Source organism: Plectropomus leopardus, chromosome 10 (assembly GCF_008729295.1).
Source record: "Plectropomus leopardus isolate mb chromosome 10, YSFRI_Pleo_2.0, whole genome shotgun sequence".
Classification (NCBI taxonomy): Eukaryota; Metazoa; Chordata; class Actinopteri; order Perciformes; family Serranidae; genus Plectropomus; species Plectropomus leopardus.
This window is the reverse complement of record NC_056472.1, coordinates 8,475,266-8,500,089: the sequence shown is the minus strand read 5'-3', so window position 1 is coordinate 8,500,089 and position 24,824 is coordinate 8,475,266. Positions and strand designations below refer to the sequence as shown.

Genomic DNA, 24,824 nt, shown 5'->3' with positions numbered 1-24,824 from the left:
CTTTAACCAATTTAAGGTTGTGTAAGATATATCTAATAATTTATTGATTACATATAAGGATCGATTACATATCGATTATTGATTACATATAAAAATCTATAACAGCAATCCCAGCTCTTGTTACAGTACCGCATCAGTACCTACTCACAAATTTCAGCGCTGTACTCTGTACTTGGTAGAAAACGAAGAAGAAGTCGTGTTTTCCTGTGCGACGCCAACGTCACTTCCGCTTTCTCGATGCCCGAAGTTGGAGAGCAATGGCGGCGTGCCGGGGATCCTCGTCGAAATGGTTTTTTACCCGGGAGCAGCTCGAAAGCACGCCGTCCCGCCGATGTGGAGTAGAACCAGACCGGGAGCTCTCCTACCGGCAACAAGCGGCAAATCTGATCCAAGATATGGGCCAGAGACTCAATGTGTATCCTTTGTAAACAAACGTATTCCTCGACCAGACTGGCAGCAGACATGGCGCTAACGCTAACCGCTGCAGCGGGCCCGATAACGTGAGCTAATTTTTAAATTACTGCCAGGTCTACGGAGCGATATTCAGGACTTTTCGATCTGTGTGTTTTGTTTTGTGTTGTTTAAAATATATTATGACTAACCTGGAATTCCAGTGTCACTGGTTTATGTTAAACGTTAGCTAACGTGGGCGCTAATATAGCATGCTAACCATTTAGCTGCGGGTTGACGTCCCAGAGGCCGTTAACGTCTGTGTGTAGCACTCACTAAACCCCTTTCCACTGAAAGTATTTAACGCTGTAATCTTGCTTCATTTGAGCTTAGTGACTCAAATAACAACACGTTTCTTTAAAATGTGTACGCTGTTGTGCAAAGGTATTTACTTTTCCCTCTTATTGTGATGTAGCTTAATTAATGCTAACATAATGCTAGCGTAAGCCATTCAGCTAGCTCGCGCTATATTTTTTAACCCTGATTTTATAAAGTTGTTTAGTGCTTCTATGTTGTCTAATGATGCGTGTCATTGCTTGATACGGCTTAATAGCGTATAGCTAAATTTATCAATCTGCTCTTGGCATCGTGGTTTCCATTAAGTGAAAGTGAAATTTTCCTCAACCCGCCCTCCAGCTCTCAATTAACAATAAATACAGCCATTGTTTACATGCATAGATTTTATATGCACCACTCTTTCACCAAATTCCACAGGAATGTAAGTATTCTCTTACATAATACTGCTATCGACTTGAAAACGAATATAACATGTTAGGTAGATTGCTTCAGAAATTGAAAAGTTAAGAAAGAATGTGTATATGTTCAAATATATTGATGCTTTTGCACAGACAATATCTCCAACCACCTTATTCTTGGCCGCAAAAGTGGAGGAGCAACCTCGGAAACTCGAACATGTGATCAAAGTTGCACATGCTTGCCTAAATCCGCAAGAAACACCTCTAGACACAAAAAGTAATGTAAGTTAAAACACAGGCTCTTTTTTATTGTATGATAAGACGTTTTTTCCCCTTTCTGCATCTGACTTTCCAGTCCTCTCTGTGGTCATGGTTTCCCTTTGTATGCTTGGCATTTCCAACTTCCATAGCCCTCTACACAGGGCCTTATTATAACTGCCCTGGCCTGCTGTTGGTGTGTACCAAACACCAACCAAGGCTTAGATTAATAGTAAAATGAGCCTCTCTGTTTGGAGATTTTGGCCATTTGACATCAGTTGTTAGGGGGTTAGATTAATAGACTCATTACAATTGTGTTGTAATGACTGTCTATCAAACTTCAGGCATACCTCCAGCAAGCTCAAGAGCTGGTGATACTTGAATCCATAGTGCTGCAGACCCTGGGTAAGTAGTCGTGACTGGAGTGGATGACTTGAGAGAGAGATAGCGTTTTGTTGATAATACTCATTATCTTTGGCTTTACTTTATTGGTAAGGGAGTAGTGCTACTGATCACTGGTGAATTTATTCATCACAGCCTGTTGAGTGAAATGTTTTGTCAGCTGCTATATGGGTATCTTGTCATGTACATATTTTCAAGAAATCATGTAAAGGTGACATGTCATTCAGCCTTTGCCTAAAATAAGGTATCGAATAAATGGAATCCTCCACATTTTTATTTATATTTTTCAATTTTATGGCCACAGCAATTTGTGCACGCTTATTGATTACATTCAATACTGAGAAATGACTTTCATCTAGTGTGAAAGTGAACAGACCTGATTTGATAGCGCCTAATTTGTAATGTATAGATATGAATTGACCATCAAAACTATTCACATTTAACACAAAACTAAAAAAACTTCAAACCTATCACTGCGTTTGTTTGTTGAGCCCTAAAATGACATGTCACCTCCCAACTGTCTTTGTGTTGAACTCACCTGTCATGTATTTTGTTCCAGGCTTTGAAATAACTATTGATCACCCACACACTGATGTGGTGAAATGTTCCCAGCTAGTGCGAGGTAGAGGCTTCCTTCTTTGCTCTTTGTGCCCTCTGCTCTTATTTGTCCCACCTCAAATGTGGGTGGGGAGGGGGGTGAAAACCTTGCTGATGTAATGGTTACATGACCACACACACACCTTGCTCTTTTGATGACCTTTTGAGTTGGTTATATAACATGGCACACACAACAACACTTACTGACGCTTATTGGGTTAAGTCTAAGACTGAATTCTATTTATTGTTTTGGGCGTTTGCCGTTTTATTTTCTATTTGAGAAATTGACCCCCCTGAATATTGGTTATGGTCAAATCAGTGATTTTGGCTTAATTTATGAATATTATCCGACTTGCTGAAAGTTTCCAAAATGAAGCCGTTTGTGCCTAGAATGAATGGGACAATATGAAAACTTGATTCACGATAATCCTGGACAAAATAATGGCAATTCACCATTATCCTGATAGACATTAAAATATGCTTAGAAATCTTACATTCACCATACATTTTGTTAAGTAAGAAACAGAGTTTTGAAATTTTGAAACGCAAGGCTTTTGATCTTTTTGAAATGGCATCACATCTCTCAATATCAAATAAGCTTGAGTGATGATGAAAATCTGAACAATATGACCATGGTTGGTTTTAATTTTTTACCTTAGACAAGATATGACACTGAAATCAAGCTTAATATCCACCCAGATTTGCTAGAAAACCATGTATTATTTCACCTTGTTTCAAAAGAAGTTTTGAATTCCAGTTGTGTGACAACAGAATTGGGGCAGCTAATGCACTGAGCCTCTGATTGGTCAAAAAACTCATCATGGGCAGCTAATGAATGTCTAACGACTGTTTTCGACATGGAAAAATGTAATAAATAATTGTAGAACTCATTCAGTGTTGGATTTATCATCATGGATTCATTTTTTTTAAGTCTTCCAAAACACCACATTTCAAGACTGTATTGCAAAGCTTTAGATTCTTCAAAGCAGTTCTGTTCAACACTCCACGGTGAAGCAGACTGGTGCATGCAGGTGCATTGCTGCTGGACAAAATGTTCACGATTATCCCAATAATGGAAATTCACCACGATCAGCTCATAGTGAGTGTTTTTTCAGCACGGTCCAAGATAGAATCATATATTGTCCCATCCCTAGTGCCTAATATTGTTTTCAGTCTTGGACTTGGTTCAATCAGTGCTTTGAAATATTAAGTTCCAGACCTGATGATAATGAAATGCTTTTGACTTGCAGAAATAGTAATCATTTTTTCTCCCCTTTCCTGTTTGTGTATTTTTCTGTCCATCTCTTACAGCAAGCAAGGATCTGGCACAGACTTCCTATTTCATGGCTACCAACAGGTTGTTATCCTGCCCCTCCTTTGTTGCACTTTGACTGCACACCCTAGCTTCCTGTAATGCAGGGTACCCTTTCAGTGTCCAACGGGCCCTACTTGCGCTGGTGGTTGTTGGGACGCTTGCCTCCTCCCCTAAGCTCCTCTCCCTTGTGCGAAGGGAGCGGGACAGGGTGGCTCGTAGCGTTACCGGCCCCAGTCGCAGTGCGGTGTATTGTACAAGGGACCATGAGTTGGCACAGATGGGTTGAATGCAAGATGTGAAGTGTAGTGGTGCGCTTGAAACCCACATGTTTGTTCGGTTGCGAAAAAGTGCATAATTCTAAAAGAAAGACACTTTGGTAGCCTGAATAGCAGCTAAAGATTTCACAGATGTAAACATTTCTCGTAGAGGTCCTTCCGGTAAGTACCGCAAATTAATTTTTTAAAATGTTCTTTTTTCATATCCATTTGTTCAAAATGCATTATCTCTTCAGATATTTTTCAACCTTTGCAGTATTTGATAGTCTGTAAATTCACATATTTTCTAGCTTTCTGCAACATTCTTTCATTCATATAGCTCATGTATAATGTGACAGGAAAAATGTTGTAGGGACCCATTAAGGACCTGCTGAAAATGTAATGAAAGTAACTATTTGCTCTCAAGCAGATCAAAATGCTTTTGGTGATTATGATTTATTCTAAAGTGAGGAAAAAAACGTTTCTCTTGACATGTCTTGTAGTTGCAAAACTGGGTCCTTAAAGGGTTTGTTTATGGTTATCGGTGGTGGAAAGAAATTTCTAATAATGTAATTACTTTCAACAACTTTAAATCAGTTGACAATGTCTGGATGCTGACTGTGAACAGAGTTTGAAGTTCTTCACTGAGCTCACACTTATCAAGAGTGCAAGTGTTAGCCAGTGACAGATCTTAAAATGGCTAAGCATGCTTACAAATTAATTTTAATTTAGCTAAGAAGAGCCGTTCCTAATGTTTTAAGAGACTGATAGCTTCTTTAAGGACACTATAACCTGACAGGCCAGAGTCCAGACATTGTACTTGTCTCACAGTACAAGGTTGCCATCCAGCTCTAACCAAAAGTGTTTTACAATGCAGTGATGACGGGCAAAGTTATGGCTAGATCTTTTTTTATGCAGCTTTATGCTGAGGCATTGTTAGTAAAGGGATGTTGAATCAGGGACTAGGATTTTCTTGAGAATACTTTCTTGCACTAAGATTCCTACAACATATTCATGGCTTGAATGGCTGATTAATGACTGAGGGGAACCTACTTTCATAAAACAAAAAAACATCTTTGGTACTAGTGTGATGTAATTGGCTCACATTTGGCTCAACATAGGTGAGTTAATGAAGAACCGAAGCCTAAGGCCCAGACACACCAAACCAACATCCAAGATGTAGTGGAAACCAAGACCATCTTTTGCGTGAACACTAACACCGTCTTGTTTTCCGGCCTGTTGGTAATGTTGAATGTAACATACCAGTTAAACAAAAAAGGTATTGCTAGGCTAAAACGAACTACCGTCATAAAAGCTGCAGTGCTTGCGAGTGGGGTATTAAGGGATGTATTTTATGTCGTAGAACAAAACGTTCAAGTCTCTTAAGCTTGTGTTAATCGAAGACCTTATTTAAGGCTATTAACCAAAAACTAATTCTAAAAACCCTTTGACTTTGAGACGAGGGAACCGGAGATGCTGAGTTGCTAACAGATTTTCAGGTTTTAGGACTCACCACTGGGGTTCTCTGTTGACCAATGGTTGACGGTTGGCTTGGTGTGTCAGGGCCCTTAGTAGCAGTTTGTGTCTGTATTTTAGCTGTAAATACTTAGATGGTTGCCATTTGTCCAATTTCATTTTTTACTTTTGATATATGAATATGTTGTCCTATCAAATTGTGATCTAAACTTGGATTCCTCCTCACTGTTGCATTTTCACTGTTTAAGTACAATGCTACACATCTTGAATTATGATTTTTACCACAGGTCAGATTAGCTATGATATTTATTAATGTAGGAGGGCTCTCATTGTTAAGACCGTGCATTCACTTCAGTTTACCCCTAACACTGTTGGCACTGGAGCTATGTTGTATTCACTGAGATCACTGAGGTTTACCCCTTTCAACACAAAGAGCCATACAGAGGGTTGTAGTTGCAGCTGCTGTCAGTTAACCGTACAATGATGTAACTGTCACATGGGTGGCCTCAGGTTTTAGTGTTACACAATGGGCTACTACACATGGCCCCCTCCCCACTTAAAACCAGCTAGTTCCTTAAAATGTGTCACATTACGTAATGTGATGCATATTTTTTTAAGCACACTAAGAATTTTGTCTCTATATGAACCAGGTATAAAGAACGCCAACTGTATTGTAACCTTGGTTTGACATGTTACATTATAAGACAAACAGTCAAATAGTGGCTTATCTTTTGCAACCAATACCTACAGTAAATTAAAACTGTCCGCTCCCCCTTGTGTTTTCTTTTTCTCTTCTCTACATATGTGGAACCAATCGGGACAACGCCTGGCCTCAATCAACACACTCACATTTCTTCACCTTCACATATGAAATATTCTCTCTCTCTCCCATACACACACTCATCACTCACGCATACTCTCACACACCATGCAGTCTACACCTCACTACCTTCTGCCTCCAGTACAAGCCCACGGTGATCTCCTGTGTGTGCATCCATCTGGCGTGTAAGTGGTCCAACTGGGAGATCCCAGTTTCTACTGATGGGAAACACTGGTGGGAGTACGTGGACAACACTGTCACTCTCGAGCTGCTTGACGGTGAGATTAAATTAATGTGTTTTGCTTTTCTGTAATGAATTTCATTAAAGACATTTACCTTGCTGTGATTTTTTTATTCCTTGTTGTATATTCAGTAATGTCCTTCATGGCTGTTTGGTTTTTAAATGAGAGAAGAGGGAGTTGCATTGTGTCAGTGTAGCTGCAATATTTGATGTGGTTTGACAATAGCGTGCATGTCTTGTTCTTGTAGAGTTGACCCATGAGTTTCTGCAGATCCTGGAGAAGACACCCAGTCGCTTAAAGAGGATACGCAACTGGAGGGTAGGAGACACTGCTGTTCTGTTTCTTTGGAAACGTATCAGTTTAATTTTGATTTATTAGCACAGGATGTATCAAAGTCAAATACTCAGACCCTCCAGGATTTCGTGAAGCTATGGTGGCGGTAAAAATGCAAATTTTGACAAAACCTGTGAATTCTACGCAACCTTGGAATTTTGTCCCATCACTGCAACTGTGCCACAAATTTGACTATTTAAAATGGGTAAAATCATTTTTAAGCTGTGTGCAGTGTATTGCTTTGCTAAGCCCCTCTCTCTCCTGCTCTGTTCATCATGTTATGATACTACTGTTGCAGGATTGATGCTCTGAGTCTCTCACACAAGCACACACATGTTAACAGGGCTAACTGCTAGCATCACACAGCTTATTCTACTTAACGGTTATCGACAGGTTTAACAGCAGAGTCGAGTTGTTTTGTATTGTGAGAATACTGCGTACACCAGAAGCAACAGCTGATTGTCGGCAATCGGCCATCACAAATATTTAAAATCACAAATATACTCTAATTCTGTTGGAAACACCTAGTGCTCATAACATTAACCTCTGAATCCATGGCAGCATCATAACTATTGCAATTTCAACTTCCCACTGCAATTTCCTTGAAAAGAAAAACCCAAAACACACACGCTTGTAAACATTTTCACAAGATTGCAGTTTCTTAAAAAACGTGTTGTGAAATCAGACACTTCAGGCTGCAACAATCAGAAAAAACAGCCGACAAAATCTTGGAGAGACTGGTTAGCCAAAACAGCTTCATTTACACCTATATGATGTTTTAAACCAGCAAGAAGTGTTAATGACAAATGCAGCTCTGCAAATAATTTTAAATGTCTGTATTATAAGAACTATAAACACATTGGTTTGGCAAACAACTGTTCGGTAACGTTGGTGGCAGTGTTTATCACAAATATTAACAGGACTAAAATCCTGCTGCACTGATTTCCCAATGCCGCTGTCAAACCCTGTTCAAAGAGCTTACTCTTTACTAAAACCAAACTTGTGTGTTATCTCTCTCTTATCCCCTAGGCAACACAAGCTGCCAAAAAGCCCAAGGGTGACACCTCTCAGTTGACTGACAACTCATTTCCTGGGCCCTCCATGCTCCACGAGCAAGGTGACGGACCCTCCAACACAAGTTTTTCCAAAGCTGGCGCCACCTTCAATGTGTCCATGGTGGGCCAGTCCGGAGCTGCACCCCTGTCTCTGGACGCCTTGGCTGGCACATACAATCCTGCTAGCCACAGTGAGTGGCCCCTGAGCAACCAGAGCCAAGCAGGGTACCCTTCCTCCTGTATCAAACAGGAACCCCTCAGCATCCCTCACCAAGACCCCACACTGTCCTTGCAAACCTCCACTTCCTCTTTGCTTCAGCATCCTCCGATATACAGGAGTGACAAAACACTAGACTTCATCCCTGTCAAACAGGAACAGAAAGGAGCTGGTGGGAGTGGAGTGGGAAAGCATCAGCCACAACCTTCTCCTGCTCAGAAGCTGTCTCTGGACAAATACAGAGAGAAACATGCTGCAGAGCTGGCTGTCTCTGGGCAGAAACGCAGTCAGGAACAGCACGGAGGAGTTATGGATATTGATGCGAGGGCGGATATGCCATCTTCCATCTCTTCTACCTATGCACCATCCTCTACGAGCCAAGTAGACCATAGAAAACATTCACAACCCCACCAGACATCCCACGGTAGTGGCGGTGGCAACACGACTGCATCCCCAATGAAAATTAAAGTACCCTCCTCTTCAAATTCAGGGCAAGATCGACGCCATCACAGCGACAAACGGGACAAAGGCTCGCTTAAAGTCCGCCTGGCCGTTCCTGGGTCCGGCTCCCAGCTTGACAAAAGTGGACAACCAAGCAAAGATGAGCTTAAGATGAAGATTAAAGTCTCATCAGAGCGCCACAGCTCATCCGATGAAGGCATGGCGGCCAACAACAACAAGAATAAACATTCCAGCCCACTGGTGAGCAAGGAGAAACAACACCGTGGAGCGGACCACAATCTCCATCGCCACCACAAGCACAGTCACCCACACACACACAGCGGAAATGGCGGGGGAGGCCTGTTACGGGGTCCTCCAGGACTGTCCAGCACGGAAGGGACCACGCTCGCTCCTCCCGGATCCACCTCATCTTCGTCCTCGTTGCGCAAGAGGGCGCACCCCGACGCCAGCCACAACCACCACCCTTCCTCCTCATTCTCCACTTCTTGCTCCAAAGCGAGCAAAATCTCCAAGGGTGGCACTGGTGCTGCAGGTACTACATCTTTTTCTCTCTCCTCTTTTCCTCCTTGCTCCTCTCCTGTACTGCAGTGTGTCTCGTCTGGCTTGCAGCTCTATGGCTAACCTCCCACCCCCCTCCCTTCCCTCTTCCTCCTCCTTATTCTTGTTTCTCCTCCTCCCCCTCCTGTCACACGCAGGTGGGCTGCGGACCTCTCAGCAGTACCCGCCTCCTACTAGCGAATCGCCACATGAATTGGGAGAGCAGAGACACTGAGTCCACCACTCTGCAGCCATGGCCAGCACTTGGAAATGGCAACAAACTACCCACAGCTCAGACTTTGAAGACTATGCTCACCTCCCTGTTAAGTGCCCTAGGAAATAACTCTTTATGTCATGATAAACCCTTTACTGAAAGGCAGAAAAAAAACCTATCTGCAAAAAAAAAAGTATTGTTGGACTTCTCAATTTCTGAGACACAAGAAAGATAAAAAAAATTATGCTTCCTGACTGTCACATCTCTGGGCTGTGATGCTCAGTGTTTCTGTTAGTGTGTTGAATTGCTGCTTGGTTCTCCTTCCTCCTCAATCGAGTCCAGGAACGTGCAAAGGTGGGTGTGAGTGTGTTTTCATTGCCGGGAAAGTCCATCTCTACATTTCACATCTCCATATGGTAAAACAAAAGTATTACAAGTACTATAAGAGGCATGGAAGGTGCACTTTCTTCATTTTCTTTCTTTTTTTAAATGACTAATTTAATTGAATCACATTTCTGCGGTTGTATGAGGAAGCCAGTGGCCAGCTGGAGATGAGTTCAACTTATGTTTGCTGGCATTCCATTTAGTACTGTTGGTGGATGCAAATTTTTTTTTAGGTGTAAAGTTTCATCTCCTCAATTTCTTTCTCATCTTGATTTCTTTTTATACTTAAGTACTGTGCGTTTGATTTGCATGTTTCAATCATCAAAGGGATTTAAAAGGAGAACACGTACTTGCTGTTTACAGAAAGTGAGATAAATGTACATACGTTTTTGTATGTTTAAAGAAAAAAAAAGCTATACCATGACTACTCAGGTTTGGAGCTGCTTGTAAGTATAACAAGATAACTATAATACCTATAAAAGACTTTTATTTTGTTGATCAGTGGATTGGGCATCGTCTGAATGATTGCAGCATTCCAGTGGTGTGTGCTTCGTACGACCTTCCTACAGGGGGTGCTGTACTGTGCTTTTTCTCCATCACAGGGAATATCAGTTGATGCCCCCAGTAACACTGGCACATCCAACACCTACTTATCACATCAAAGCGATGCAATTTGTACCAAAAATTATTTTTTTTGGACCTATAAGTAGACCTTAAGCTGGATGCCAAAGGTTGTGCCTCAAAAAGAAAAAAAAAGAACTGACAAAGACAGTAGTAGTGTGCTATTAAAGTTTACATAACCCTTTTTACTTTGAAGTGCATCAGACATTATTTCATAACATAAACTGTAGCTGTTAGATGCCAGCCCATAAAGGGGATACATTTGAGTATTATTCAGTCAGCCATTAATGTGGTACTATACATAGATGTTGGCTCAGTTCCATCCCAGCTGTCAGAACAGTGACACATTGGCCATATGCAACATGACCTGCTGGATACTTTTAAAACTCAAGTATCTGTAATTTGGACGGCCCTCATAGGTTTTATCATGCAAGTCATCCAATTGGTTTATTTCACATATAGAGCCATTTAACTGTCCGGACACATCTTCACATCAGTTTCATACATTAAACTCTATATTGTTCTCAAATCTTGACATGACCGTCCCTTCTGTCATTGACTGGGTTACTCGTTTATTTAGGAGTGTGCAAAACCCCTGATAACCTGTAGGCTGGATTACTTGTTCCCTCGGTGGGGATTAACAGTTGGGCTCACAGAGCAAAAGGCGGCTGTGGACAAATAATCCACTATTTACATCCCTTTTTTCCCCCTTTTCATTTCAATATTACGAATAAACTTCAAACTTGCCACTACCCTGACACGTATAAACACTGGTTGTTGCTGTCATTTTCTTTTGCATATATCCACATTACTAGAGTCTAGAAGGAAATAAACTTGCGCATTTGTACATTTGAATATGAGGAGGTGTGCACAGTTGCTTATAATAATGAAAGGGCTCGTATGAGTGGCGTGTCTCTTAAGCACAAATTGACATGGCATTAGTACTAGGTACCTTAAAGGCAGTGGTTCCTTACCTTTACTCCTTGAAGGACCCCTTTTCTACCATTGAGTAAACTGACAGATTTAAGTGACATATTCTATGACTATTTCATATTTCAATGCATAACAATAACGGTAGATTTTTGGGATCTAGAAATACGAGTCTATGTGTATAATCTATGATTAATAGGCTTCATTTTAGACAGAGTCAGTATTTTCTTTTTTACTCTGGCCATTGTTCTTTAAGCTCCTTGGTTGCCTTAACTGCATATTTTTCTAATGCAGGACGTGCTGTTATGTTGAGTAAAGGCTTTGTAAATATAGCCTATGTTCAGGTCTTTACTGTGACCTTATTCTGTGACTGTGAGTGATTTTTTTTTATCTCGAATCGTAATCTTTATAATTTAATATAATATTTTAAAGTATTCTTACAGCCCTTATCAAAATAACCCGGTACCAAGTAGTATTCATACTTCTCCAGTCAAAAAATACCTGCATTCGATTCTTTTGGTACACAGATGAGGAGAAAAATCACTTACGATTTTGCGTGTAGCCGTCACTGCAAGCATTTTTTTATTTAATGCGATGTGTGATTGACCCACTTCCACAGCAACTGTCTGTGGTGTTGTAAAATCAAGTGCGGTGTATTTGATGGAGTAGGCAGTTAAGCTTGGGTGATAATCCAAGAATAAAGGTGTCGAATGAAGAGTTATTGGCATTGCTACTACCATTGTTTTTTTAACAATATCCAGCCCTACTGATTTCTCAATAACTCATTAGAGGAAAGCTAACAGGAAGTACTAGTTCACAATTGCAGCATGGAAAAATGTAGTCCTAGGTTATGGGAGTTATGGTGTAATATGGATAAGACAAATTCAGTCAAAATCTACACATCACACAACAGAGCAAACTAGAGTTAAACGTAAAATTAAAGTATAAGATTGGCACATTTACACTGTAGGAAATATTTAAAGTCAGTAACAAAAGTCTGGCATCTATCTGTTCACATTTTTTAGGTTCTATGTACTTTAAATTTATAAAAGTGCTTTTCATGTAGTTTGTTTAACTTCAGCGTAATGCAGTTACTACAGTTTTTGTTAATATACTCAATATTGTATTTACCAGAATGGTCTGAGACACAAGCCCAGCGCTCCCTAACATACTTGTAGTGCATCAGTGGGGATAGGTGGCAGGCCCTCAAAGGGTCACAAAAAAATACGTTATGTTTTGAGTCATCAGTTTGAATTAAGTCATTGAAAAGTCCTTTAGCTCGAAAATATTCAGTCTTAGTGTAACTTGTTAACCACACAGCCCTCTTGGGTGACCACAGCAGTTCTTTTTCTGTATTTCCCAAGAGATCACTCCTGTCTCTCTTTGTGGGATGAATGAATGCTTCAGCAGCTGCTCTGCAGATGGCCGTAGTCTCTGGTCACTGGTGTTGAGAGAAAACCAAAAAAAAAAAATGAGGGAACTTCTTCCCAAACATGACTAAAAATAGAAAAATATGCACTGAATTAAGTCTCTAACTGAATTTGTCCCAAACTTTTCAAAGGTTTTCATTATAATTACAGTAGGGATAGATTCAATGAGGAAATCAGTGATTTAAAGAAAGATAGAAGGATGAAGAGACTCACCTCGTCAAGCTGATTTTTACAAAATCCTTGGCGTTATCTGAGAACGCATCAGGTAATGAGGGCATCAACCCTCTTTGAGCCCCAATGTAGAACAAGGCAGCCATCTTGTCCATGTGTGCCAGTGGTGGTTTCCCTGTGGCCATCTCAAACACGGTGCAACCCACACTCCATATGTCTGACTTCCTGCCATATCCTGTCTCATTGATAACCTGAGTGGAAAAGATGCAAAGTCACACAAGTTTCAAGGTCAGTTTTACTCTGACCATGAAATAAATATGCTTAGTACAGATGAGAAGTCCACCAAAATTCTACTCTACCTCTGGTGCCATCCAGTAAGGTGTGCCGTGGACAGACTTGATCAGATCTCCACTGTTGCTTGCAGTGTGGTTCAGGCAGCTCAGACGGCGTGCACAGCCAAAGTCTATGAGCTTGATGACACCAGTGGGCATCAGCATGACATTGTTTCCCTTCAAGTCACGATGAATCACCCTGTTCAAGTGAAGGTAGGCCACCCCCTCCAGGATCTGTTGGGTGTATAGCGCTAGGACACGCTCTGGCAAAGGCCCGAACCTGAAGGAAGTAAAAGGTACTGTGTGAAAGGCATTAGCACATACCATTTATTGTTAAACCCCATGATGTTTTGTAACTCAATGTCTTGTCAGATGTCATATACTTCATGGTAAGTTGTCAAGCTGTCAAGCTGTTTTGAATCAAGCAAACCTGTGAAGGACACTGGCAATGGATCCTCCTGGGATGTACTCCATGAAGATGGAAACCACATGCTGGTAAAGTGAGGTCCCAAGGAAGCCCACTATGTTGGTGTGTCTGAGGGTTTTTAGCAGCTCCACTTCCCCTTGCAGACGACTGTACTCCCTCTTTGCAGCATTGGGGTCAGAGGTATCCAGGCTTACCTGCTTCACAGCTATCAGCTGGCCCTGGCTGGTCAGGCCGCAGTACACCTGGTAAGAAGGCAGCAGTGATCACCACGATTAGTTCGACATCAGTGTCTGCTACTGTATGTGATGTTTGAGTGCTTGGATAACATTGGTGTACTGATTTTTTTAAGGTAAAACCTCGAGAGCTTTAAACAGCAGGAGTTCTGATTGTCAACTAACCATGGAGCAATACTCTCAAAATTGGTAATATAAAGACACAATGCATCAGATTTTTTCTCATGCTTGAAATATGTTATTAGCTTTAGTTTTTCTTCTAGATTTCTATACTTACTGTCCCATAGGCTCCTCTGCCAAGAACTTCACCCTTTGTCCATGTGATGGTTTCATCTACAACCAACCCAGAGCCAAGCAGAGCAGCACTGTCTGTTGGATTAACCTGCCATAAAACACACAGAATGAAGGTTAGCAAAGTCACTGTCTAAAAAATAAAACTGTTAAAACTGTTTTTAATGGTGTAGATCCCAAGTTAAACCTTGATGTCTTCTAATGTGTGCCAGCTATGTACACATTCATACAATACTGATAAAGAGACAGAACTGTGGCCCTTGGCATGTGGAAAAGTGCATGTTTATGAACCAACCCAGGATTCCAAAAGAGCTGAGGAGCTGTGTAAAGCATAAATAAAAACAGAACACAATCATTTGCAAATCCTTTTTGGCCTGTATTCCATTTAATACAGTACAAAGAAAAAATATTTCATATTGAAATCTATTGTTTTTTTGTAAATAAAAATTCATTCTGAGTTTGATGCCTGCAACATATTTAAAAAATGTTAGGATGGGGTGTGTTAGTGCCTATGACATGAGTAACTTGCACATGTGTAAAGGCACCATGAATGCTGAAATGTACAAACAGGTTTTGGAGCAACATATGCTGCCATCCAGATGATGGCGTTTTCAGGGACATTCCTGTTTATTCCATTAAAACAATGAGTCATATTCTGTACAAGTTCCAACAGTGTGGCTTAATTATAAAAAAAGTGCAAGTACTAGATTGACCTTCCTGCAATCTAGAACATTCTCCCATTGAAAATGTGAGACAAATTATGAAGCACAAAATAGGATAACGCACTGTTAAGCAACTGAAGTTGTATATCAGGCAAAAATGTAAAAGAATTTCACTGTTAAATCTTCGTCTAAAAATGTCCTCAGTTCCCAAATGCTTCCCGAGTCTTGTTAAAAGAAAAGATGATGTCATGTCCCTCTGCAAACCTTTTTGGAATGAGTTGCAGACATCAAATTCAGAATGATGGTATATTTACAAAAAACAAAAAAATGTTTAAACATTAATTATCTTGTCTTTTTTTAAAAAAGAATAATAATAATAAAGATTTGCAAAAAAAAGCATTTTGTTTTTATTTAGGTTTTACACAGAGTCCCGGCTTTTTTGGAATCAGGGGTGTATATTGCAAAGGAAGGCCAAAATGAAATGTAAATTTAGGACTAAAAAAACAATTTAAAACGCTCCATTGCACACTCCCAAAACTAATATTTTTCATAGTCCTTAATATGTGTGGAGTTATGAAAGAACATGATGGAATGAGCAGAAACAGTGTTTGAATATGTGCCATTCCAAATCACTCCCTATCATGGCCATAACATGAAAATCACAATGCTTCTCTCTTTTTTTTTCTTCTGAACATTGAAGTTTACCTCAGGAGTTATCCTTCGTCCTGTCTCGGCACCATCTTTTCTGTTGGACTCCAGATTTTCAGGTCCTGTAGATACATCCCTCTCGTCCAATGAGATCAGCTCCTCGGCCAGACATTGCAGCAAGTCATCTGTAAGTGGCCCGTCCCCTACCTCATCCAGAAACTTCTGGTAAACTGGTGACATGATGGTTTGGCTACTGCTGCTAGACGATGTCCAGGTGTTGATCTTTGGCTGTTGGGGGCTTTGAGATGATACAGGCTCAGGAACTGGTCGGTTTGGGCTTCCTATTTCTTGCATATTCATGTGCAGTTGACTATAATCTTCAGCATGAGATGAAGCTGCTGGCATAGTCAGTGTTTTGTCATCAGATTTGAAAGTTTCAGATCCATACCTAGAAAGAGCCTCCTCTATGGTAGATAACATATGATCTTTGGCTTTTTCTTGAGCACTGCTGTTACAAATGTCAACCTCCTTAGAGAGAACTAACTCTGTGTTCTCATCAGATTTAGGCATATCTGTAATCTTGTGAGTGCCTTTCCTTGGTGCAGGTGTGAGGTTAGTTTTTACCCTTGGGGAAACAAGTTTTGGTTTGCTTTTAGCTGAAGCCACCATGCTGTCCCCTGGTATTCTCCTCTGTGCTTGTTTCAGTGGTCTATGTTTTACTTTATGGTTCTGTTGTGTCTTCCTAGACGGAGCAGACTGCACTTGTCTGTCCTTGACTTTATCACAGGAGCTGGAAACTCGAAGGTTATCATAAATTGGACCGGCAAACATCTCATAGATGGCTGGTCCTTCCTCACCACTCTGTATCTGCTGAAACATGTCTTTGTAGGTGATGAAGTCTACAGAAGATTTAGACCTCGGTATCCCTGCGGCCCTCTTCAGCTGCTGGGTGCTGTTTGGCTCCCTCGCTGGTTGGTTCAACTTGTCAGGATTTGATCTTCTGTTCTGATTAATAAGCTTCTTTCGTGGTGATGAGGTGCCAGTGTTACAATGAGTGCCTCTGACAGATTTAAGCTTCGACTTTACTTTTGTGACTGTCTCTCCGCTAATCATTAGCTCAGGGCTTTTCCTGGTTTTCTCTCTAACTTGTGCCGAAGGTGAGGAGTACTTCAAATTGCCTTTGGACTTGTTTCGATTAAGGGTGCTTCGGTCTTTGTGTGCCAGTATGTTGAAGGAATGCTGGTTTGTTTGAATGTTTGTTCTGAGTTCACAGTTCGTGCTGGTTCTTCTCTCCTTGTTCTGGGCAGGCTTTAAGGCTTTCAACATCTTCTGTCCCCTCTTAGGATCCATGTTTGACACTGGAAGGTCTAGACATGGAGCAAATAATTGGACTTTCTTTTCAGTAGTGCTTTTTGTTAATTTAACATCCTCTCTATGTGGGGTTGGGTTGCCTAACCAGGTTTCTTCATAAAAGGAATCCTTCATTGTTCTTTCTGTCTGTTTTGTACACTGCAGGTCGTTTGTGCAAGTCCCTTCAGAAGATGCAGGAACATCAACTTGGTCTTTATTCATATTATGTGTTATCTCATGACTAGTCTCAGTCTCTGGCTCTGGGCTGTAGCCCACGTGGCTCTCTTCCTCCTTAGATTTTGATGTGATAGGTATTTTATTGTTCACAGTATCTCCTTGTTGTGCATAGTTACATTTTATAAGGGACTGACAGTCAACTGGCTCCTTTGTATTATCCATATTGGTCACTTCACCTTCACAGTAAGAGTTTACAACTTTTTCAGTGCATAGAAGATCATTTATATGATTAACAGCCTCCCCATCCAGGTCATGTGCTGATCTGTGGATCTTAGGCATATGACTCATCCTTGGCTGCCGTGTCTCCCTGTCCAAATCACCCTCAGTGGAGCTCACATCATTCAAATGCACCAACAATCTCTCGCCAACAAACTTCAGAGGGCTTTCTCCTGAAGTTCTAATAGGTATTTCCCTCCCATCTTCCTCATCCTCATCCTCCAGGTCGATGGAACTGAGGCTGCCGCTGCTGGACCCGCTCTCCTCACTTCCACCCTTCATGGTCAGAGGGACAGTGCCTGGGCTGCCCCATGACAGCCTTTCTCTCCTCAGCCGGGTCCTGGAGCAAAGAGGGGTACGGCTGATGGGCTTCAGGGGAATGTGGCACTTTAGTGATGGCAGAGACACAATGTCCCTGGGCCTGCTGTCTAGTGGTGCCAACAGCTTGGGTGTTCTGGGATGCGGAGCCAGCAAGGGACCCTGTGAGAACTGCAGAGAATAAAGACATTGACAGTAAGTCAGTGTTTAGGACTGGTAAAGTAGACCAGCTATTAGATAGATGAAAAGAAAAGGGAATGTAAGTATGACACAGACAAACTGGGGAAGCTTTTGTGGTTGAAATTCACCTTTTGTTTATTCATAGTGTCTTGAGAACCCAGTCCTGCAGACAGGAAGAGATTATACATTCAAAACGACATGCACATAAATGTCCTTTTAAATATTCTAAATAAAATATAAGGAAATAAAATTAACTCCTATGATCTAATAATAGATTAACATACGGGTCTGGATGTGCGCTCTGGCCTGCAGCATAGTGTTTGAGCACAGCGGTGGTTCCATGATGCTGGGGGCTGATTGGCTGAGCTGGTGGGGCTCAGCCACAGACAGCAGGCCAGGGGAGGATGAAGATGCAGCAACCACACTTCTTGTTCTCTGCCTGTGAGGGACAAATCAAAAACAGACTTTAAAAATGTAGTGCCGCAGATGTATTGTGTGTTATTATCAGAATACACAAGGGCAGTAAGTACAAGTCATCTACACAGTCTTTTTCATTCAGAGTTTAATGTCCACCAATCACATTAGGCTGACAGTAATTTTCACTCACTACGTATATACTATTGATTGGTCTCTTAACCTGCTCAGAACCCAATTATGATGCAAACACAAAAAATATTGTTATGTTGGTCTACCCAAAATGCACTTATCAGTCAATAATAAGCATTTTTTAAAATTAAAATACTGTATTATGTTTTATTTTTTTTTATGTCCAGTCCAGTGGACATTGAATCTGAACACAGAAATGACCTTATTGTAAAAATGACAACAAATGGTCCTAACAGACGCTTTTTTAATGAAAAAGAAAAGAGTTTTCTTTTTTTTTGTGAGTGGTTAACTCATATCAGTGACTAATTGGACGCTTTAAACACATTGCATAAATATTATGTATTGTTTTTTGTCATCACAACTTACAATATCCTCAATTTCTGAATATCTCCAGAAAACATTAAGATCAACCCCCCCCCCCCCCCATTCATAGTCAGTGTACATAATAAATAGATCAGGGGTGCCCAAACTTTCGTTTGGATGGCCAAAAGTGAAATTTAATGCTGGAGCATGGGCCCAAAGCAAGTACCTATCAAATTGTTAAGATGCAAAGGATCACATTTCCCTTTATAGATGATAGACATCCATTAAATTAAGTTATAATTAAGTATGCATTTGAGTGAAGTCATATGACAGTAATTATACATCTAAACATCCGGTGTTTGTTGGATTGGATGGAAGGCATCTGAACGGGTTATGCAATGTCAAATGCCTGAATAATAAGCGACAGTATGTACCAGTGTTTAGGAGGAACCAGCAGGCAGGAGGTCCGGGTACTCAGCAAACCAGCTGATGGAGCAGGATCCAGATGGCTCCAGCGTCTGCTGTTGTCGGCCAGGCTCGGCAGAGACAAACCTCCTCTGCTCAGCAGAACAGAACACAGAGAGGTATGTGGTCACTTTTGCCTTGGATTAAAAGAGAGTGTGTTGTTAATTTACTCAGGGTAATTTTTTGGGGCTCGCCTGAGAAATTCTAAAGGCTGATGAGTTTTATTGCCTTGTGCTGAACTGAACATAATGCAAAAGCCTCGTTTCCTTCTCTCTCTCTCTATTACTGGAAGCTATGAAATTAGAGACCAGCTCAAAGAGCTTTATTCTCCTCAGCTTGGACTTGATTCAGTGGTGAGAGCACCACGTAACAGACAATGAGCTGATTCACCAAAGCCCTCTCTCCCCCTGTCCCTGTGTTTCTAACCTGTTTGGGGAGAACAGGTTGTCCTCTGGACACAGTGACAGGTGCCTGCATACAGGACAGGAGTGTAACCAGATAGGACACTATTCTACTGCTGGTGTAAAGTCAGAGGCAGTTGTTGAAGAGCCCAGGAAGAGTGTGTTGTTTATACAAGTGTGTTGGGGGGATGGAGTGTTAACTGTACGTGCATTAAATGTTTGTGTGTACACAGGCTACGTATGAACAGATGTTGATGTGTTCACATGTCAACACTGTCAGCCTAGTGCCATCAGCTTGTAAATTTTCACTCCTTTATAGCTAATCTGTATTTAAAATGAGTGCACACGGGAATGTGTGTGTGTGTGTGTGTGTGTGTGTGCGCACGCACACCTGCTTCCCCTCCCTGCGTCCTGGTAGGCTTGCCTGATGTCTCTCAGTGTTTCCATGGCGTTTTGGAAACAGAGGGGGATTCCCTTATCTGCTCCACACACACGCGCACGCGCACACACACACACACACACAATCACGGTAACATTCTCTAAATCCATTGTATTTTTTACATTGTTAAGTTACACACAAAAAAGTTACATAATGTATACAATATTTCTTACAGAAATGTCTTTATTTACATTTAACCAATTATTCAGAAAAGTTAACAAATATCACAAAAGACATACAAAAGAAATGGCTTTCCAGAAAAAGTAAAAGTAAATAACAACAATGGAAATCTGATTTCTAATTGCATTTTCTTAACTGTAAAGTGTTTTTTTTTTTGGCTGTTCAATAGGCTGGGGGTTCACCAATGCTGAAGAACAATGTTCCTCTGAGGTTTCTAAACTTCATGAAGCATATTTTTCAGTTGACAGGCTACAAATCTGGTGTACTTCTTAGAGACGGACCAATATATTGGTCAGATGATTTTATAGCCTGAAATTGGCCCATCACAGATATATCGGTATCGGCTTCTATGTTGTCTGAAATGCATGATTTAAAAAGTTTAATTTTAACAGAACATAGTGCAGCCAAAGATACTCATTTACCATTATTAAATTCTCAGCGAAGTGCATCTTTTTCAGTGCACTGATGTCATTTGGCAATATAATTGTTAAACTGTAAAATATCCTGCCTCCATTACATATCTTTGTCACAAGTATTTGATAACCATATTTGAGGGATAATTGCATATGTTTCTTGTATATTACAGTATATATAATCCCCAATGTCTGTATTATAGGGTTGAAGCTGCATCATAACCGCATAAAGTGTTCCTCTAAAACCACAAGTGCCCCTGCTGCTGCTGATAGAACACATCTTCCCCGGATATTGAAATATGCTTAAAATGCCACCCCCTTCCATGCAATATAAGGATAAAAACATATAATGAAAAAAATGCTTGCTATGACAGGTAACCACACACTGGCATCCAAAATAATCATTGAGAAATATAATCATAAATAATCTTAATAAATGTAATATTACCACCAATAATATTAGGGTGTACTGCAGTTATGAATGCTGTTTGGTCAGGTGGTGATGCCATACACTGTTTTCTATTTTATTACTTTAAAATGCAGAAAAAGTGGAAAACTAGAATATAATATGAGTGGTACTTCACTGTCAGCTGTTATAGTTTTTGTTGAGTGTTAGTAAATCATTCTAAAATGTCACAAAAAACTCACAAAATAGTGTTTCATTTAAAGTACATAGTGAGCTCTTTCCTGCATGACCTTCAATCATATGCTAGCTCCCTAAAATGGCAATCAGTGATCAAAACTGAAAACTTTTAAGACTGAAAAGTTTTAAGATTTTTCTTTTAAAATACTCAGAATGATTCAGTTAAGCTGTTAAGTTTGTCTCCTGTGTGAATTCCTTCTAACGGCCCTGGAATTTACGGTATTAATATTACAACATTCATATACAACATATTAACACTCATCATAGAGAAAACAGCATTACCTGCTTCTGAGCGTGTTGGTCCACTCTGCCCCCATATCAAGACCACGTTCAGTGACTGAATCAGATAAACCTCTCTTTGTCTATTTTTTTATTCCTCCGCACACTGGTGAGATTTGATCATGACACCATTTAGTATTTTGTGTTCTCAACATGTCCGTTCCTTCCTGCTCAGTCCTCTCTGGACCATGCTGTTGTGGCGGATCTACAAGTTGCGCAGGCAGGTTTTTCAACTGAGAGGTGGTATTGTGTGTGAGACCCCTCCCTTCAGGTCACTCCTCCCTCACTTGCCCTCCTCTAGAAGGGGATTTTAACTGATGGCCTGAGCGGACCAGTATATTTCTTTGGCCAGTACTTTGACCTGTTTAAAGTAGTTTGTTGGCATCAAAAATGCCCAGATGACCTTTTTGTGGTTTCTCTTTAGCCTCCCCCCCTTTCCCTCCACAGGATAAAAATACAATTTTGGTTTTATTTAGTGAATCTAACTAGCTCACACAAAGAAACTTTCATACATCCATTGTTAACACCTCAGCCCACTAAAACTCCAGGAGTCCTTGAAAAAGTCCTTACCTTGGTTGAGGCCTTTATGATGGTCAGATAGGGGAGCGTATCCTGAAGACTCCAGCACTTCCTGGAAAGAACAAAACAGAGCAATTAATTCATTACATGTCCCAGTCTTAGGTCCGGTAGAATTCTCGCAGTGATGTTCACTCAGATGGAACTCTATTAGATTTTTTTAAAATCAAGAAACAAAAATTATCTTTTTAACACACATTTTCAAGTTGAAGTAAATAACGGCTGTCTGACTGCAAGGTAAAATCGTGAAAACATTCTAAATATTGTGTTCACTTAAACTGATTTTGATGTTTTTAGGTGTCCAAAATACATTTTTGCTATAGTGTGACCTCTGTGTAAAAAAAGGAGATTACAGATATACTATATCCTTATTGTTATTCTTGCTTATGTATATCTTTGCTGTTCATTGTTGTAGCTTTGCACACACATTTATATTTTTTTATTTTTAACCTAAATACTAATTTTATACGTTGTGTTTTAGCATAAGGCACAGTTTAATATTTTACACACTTTACACACTCAGTACATTATCCATATTATAACTGAAATATTCACATATTAGTGCTAATTGTCTGTTGCTGTATTTCTTAATTTATATTTTTTACATGCTCAACATACTATACATACTTTATCTTTAAATTTTTAAATATTTACATACTGTTGTAATAGCTTTTGCTGTGTTTCTATATTTATATTTTATATACTTGTGTATATACTTGTGCAAATGTTGGTACTTCTACCTGCTATAATTCCCTATGCTGGCATCAAAGTGACTGTAAAGATTTCTCTCTCGGGGATCAATAAAGTATGTCTGATTCAGCTACCATGTAAAATCTCACTTAAAACATTTGAACTATCCCTTTAGATATTACAAATTGAATGATTTTAAAACAAATTTTCTAAGTATATCCTTGTTATAAAGTGTGTTTTTTAGTAGTTTTAACACTGTACATGTACAAAAACATCACAGCTAAGTGGACCAATGGGCTTCTTAGACTTTTCTCCGTGAACCACCTGCTCTTCCCATCCAGCTAACCAGCTGCCCTGTTTGTCTGCTGCATCTATACAGACACACATAATGTGGTAGTATTGCAGATAAGTGTCAGCTAACCAGGGAACCCCTCCTCCACACACACACGCACGCACGCACGCACACACGCACGCACGCACGCACGCACGCACGCACGCACACACACACACACACATACACATAGACACACCTATCTAAACAACCAGTCACTGCTTCCACATATTTGTCCTCTGGGTGACCACTCACATGAGATTAACAGCCACACTCACACACACATACTTAAAAACAACAAATTATTGTCAAAGGAGATCATAGGAGTTTATGTCACTGTCATGTTCGTCTCACTTGAATAGACAGTTGTTTCCTAAAATCTGGACAATTACTGAAAATGTGTCCTCTCTCCCAAAGCACGTACCCCTGTGTGGCTGTATAGCAGAAAGTCGTGCTGATGGGTTGGTGTCTGAGTGGGGGAGGCAGCAGTTGACCGATCAGGATAAAGGCTCACAAGGTCTAACTCTACGTCTGAATCTCCAAACTCTGAATCCAAATCCTGGCATGAGTACTTGTCAAGGGCAAGGAGGGACAAAGAGGCAGCATCTGCACAAAATCAGAAATAATTGTAACACTTTGTGATAATTAAAGAAGGAAAACTGTTTCTCTAAGTAACAAGAGCAGGTTAAGAATCTGAAAACACTAACAACAAATCCATGTTTGGTGCTCAAGGTCTTCACCCGACCCCATCCTGTTTACACAAGGTGATAAAGACGGAGGTTTCTGAAGTCTGAAAGCAACATTTTACCTTTCTTTGTTTCTTCCTTTTTCCATCCTCTCTGTGTTACCTTGTTTCTGTATCGCCATCCTCGATACAAACTCTGGCTCACACGCTCTTGTGAAGGCTCTCAGCAGCGTGCTTGCTCACACATACACAAACAAGCCTTTCTTACACCCTCCTACATAAGTGCAGGCTTTGAGTGCCACTGCAGAGGTTTCACTCTGACAAACAGGATCATGAATGAACTTGGTATGCTGTTTGTGTGTGAGCCTGTATGTGTGTGTGAAAGAGAGAGAAAAAGTGTATGCTTACACATAGTTATGTTAGGAAGATACTATATTTAGAATGTGGGTCTATCTGCTACCTGCATGCTCTGCATTAAACAGCCAGTTTAATAAGTAACTAATCAATGAATCAGTAACCAAAGCCAAGACAAAAACATGAGGAAGTGAGCAAATGTGCGCAGCATTAGTTAATTTAATGTCATGAGAAATAATATACAGGGAAGCAAAATTATTTCTTTGAATGCATGGCTACCTGTTGATTAATTTATGTAATACAAAAGTATTTCTCTGTTATAGTGCATGGTTAGAGTGCTGGAACTTTTTCACCCAACAAAAACGTTTGTTAACTGCATAATTCTAATCAGATTATAGCTATTTCTGAAAGAAACATGGTAAGGTACAAATTAGTGAATAATCTCTACTTTCCAAAAGCAGATCACATGGACTGTTGGAATTAGGATCAGAATTTTCCCACAACTTTAAAGCTGATTTTTTTCTTTTTGCCACTTTTTGCCACACTGTAAATGCTGACATTTTATCACAGTATAGAACTGACATGAGCACACTTGCCAGCCAAGAGTTACCTACCTACTAACACACCTTGCAGGCACAGAGCAACATTAGCATTGTTTTTGCCACTTAGTAAATGTTTTTTTTTCTTTGCTTTGTCTTGGTC

At 40.4% G+C, this 24,824-nt stretch overlaps 2 protein-coding genes across 3 annotated transcripts; one reads left to right on the top strand and one right to left on the bottom strand.

Annotated features, from left to right (window-relative positions):
• Positions 1-241: 241 nt before the first annotated feature.
• ccnt2a (cyclin T2a) lies at positions 242-11,983 on the top strand. 2 transcript variants are annotated; one of them, XM_042494119.1, is made up of 10 exons: positions 242-415; positions 1,087-1,168; positions 1,299-1,427; positions 1,748-1,808; positions 2,365-2,427; positions 3,714-3,759; positions 6,382-6,545; positions 6,757-6,827; positions 7,872-9,108; positions 9,272-11,983. In XM_042494119.1, the coding sequence occupies exons 1-10, from the start codon at positions 258-260 to the stop codon at positions 9,346-9,348; spliced, it is 2,088 nt and encodes a 695-aa protein (XP_042350053.1). In that variant the 5' UTR covers positions 242-257; the 3' UTR covers positions 9,349-11,983. The 2 variants fall into 2 exon arrangements, with proteins under 2 accessions (XP_042350053.1, XP_042350052.1); XM_042494118.1 differs by lacking the exon at positions 9,272-11,983 and having other exon boundaries at positions 7,872-9,264.
• Positions 11,984-12,570: 587 nt separating this feature from the next.
• On the bottom strand, positions 12,571-21,582 carry map3k19 (mitogen-activated protein kinase kinase kinase 19). The gene is made up of 11 exons (XM_042494688.1): positions 21,490-21,582; positions 19,924-20,011; positions 19,101-19,223; positions 18,042-18,196; positions 17,886-17,920; positions 15,514-17,748; positions 14,133-14,237; positions 13,626-13,864; positions 13,223-13,475; positions 12,906-13,114; positions 12,571-12,703 (listed from the first exon to the last, which is right to left on the bottom strand). Exons 2-11 carry the CDS (start codon positions 19,977-19,979, stop codon positions 12,571-12,573), a joined length of 3,543 nt encoding a protein of 1,180 aa, XP_042350622.1. The 5' UTR covers positions 19,980-20,011; positions 21,490-21,582.
• Between the last annotated feature and the right edge of the window lie 3,242 nt (positions 21,583-24,824).

Coding starts and splice junctions, on each gene's coding strand:
- ccnt2a (XM_042494118.1), top strand. CDS start 258: ATGGCGGCGTGCCGGGGATCCTCGTCGAAATGGTTTTTTACCCGGGAG. Junction 416..1,086: donor ATGGGCCAGAGACTCAATGT/GTATCCTTTGTA, acceptor CCCGCCCTCCAG/CTCTCAATTAACAATAAATA. Junction 1,809..2,364: donor CATAGTGCTGCAGACCCTGG/GTAAGTAGTCGT, acceptor ATTTTGTTCCAG/GCTTTGAAATAACTATTGAT.
- map3k19 (XM_042494688.1), bottom strand. CDS start 19,979: ATGGAAACACTGAGAGACATCAGGCAAGCCTACCAGGACGCAGGGAGG. Junction 19,224..19,923: donor GACGCAGGGAGGGGAAGCAG/GTGTGCGTGCGC, acceptor TCTGCTGAGCAG/AGGAGGTTTGTCTCTGCCGA. Junction 18,197..19,100: donor CTGGTTCCTCCTAAACACTG/GTACATACTGTC, acceptor TGTCCCTCACAG/GCAGAGAACAAGAAGTGTGG.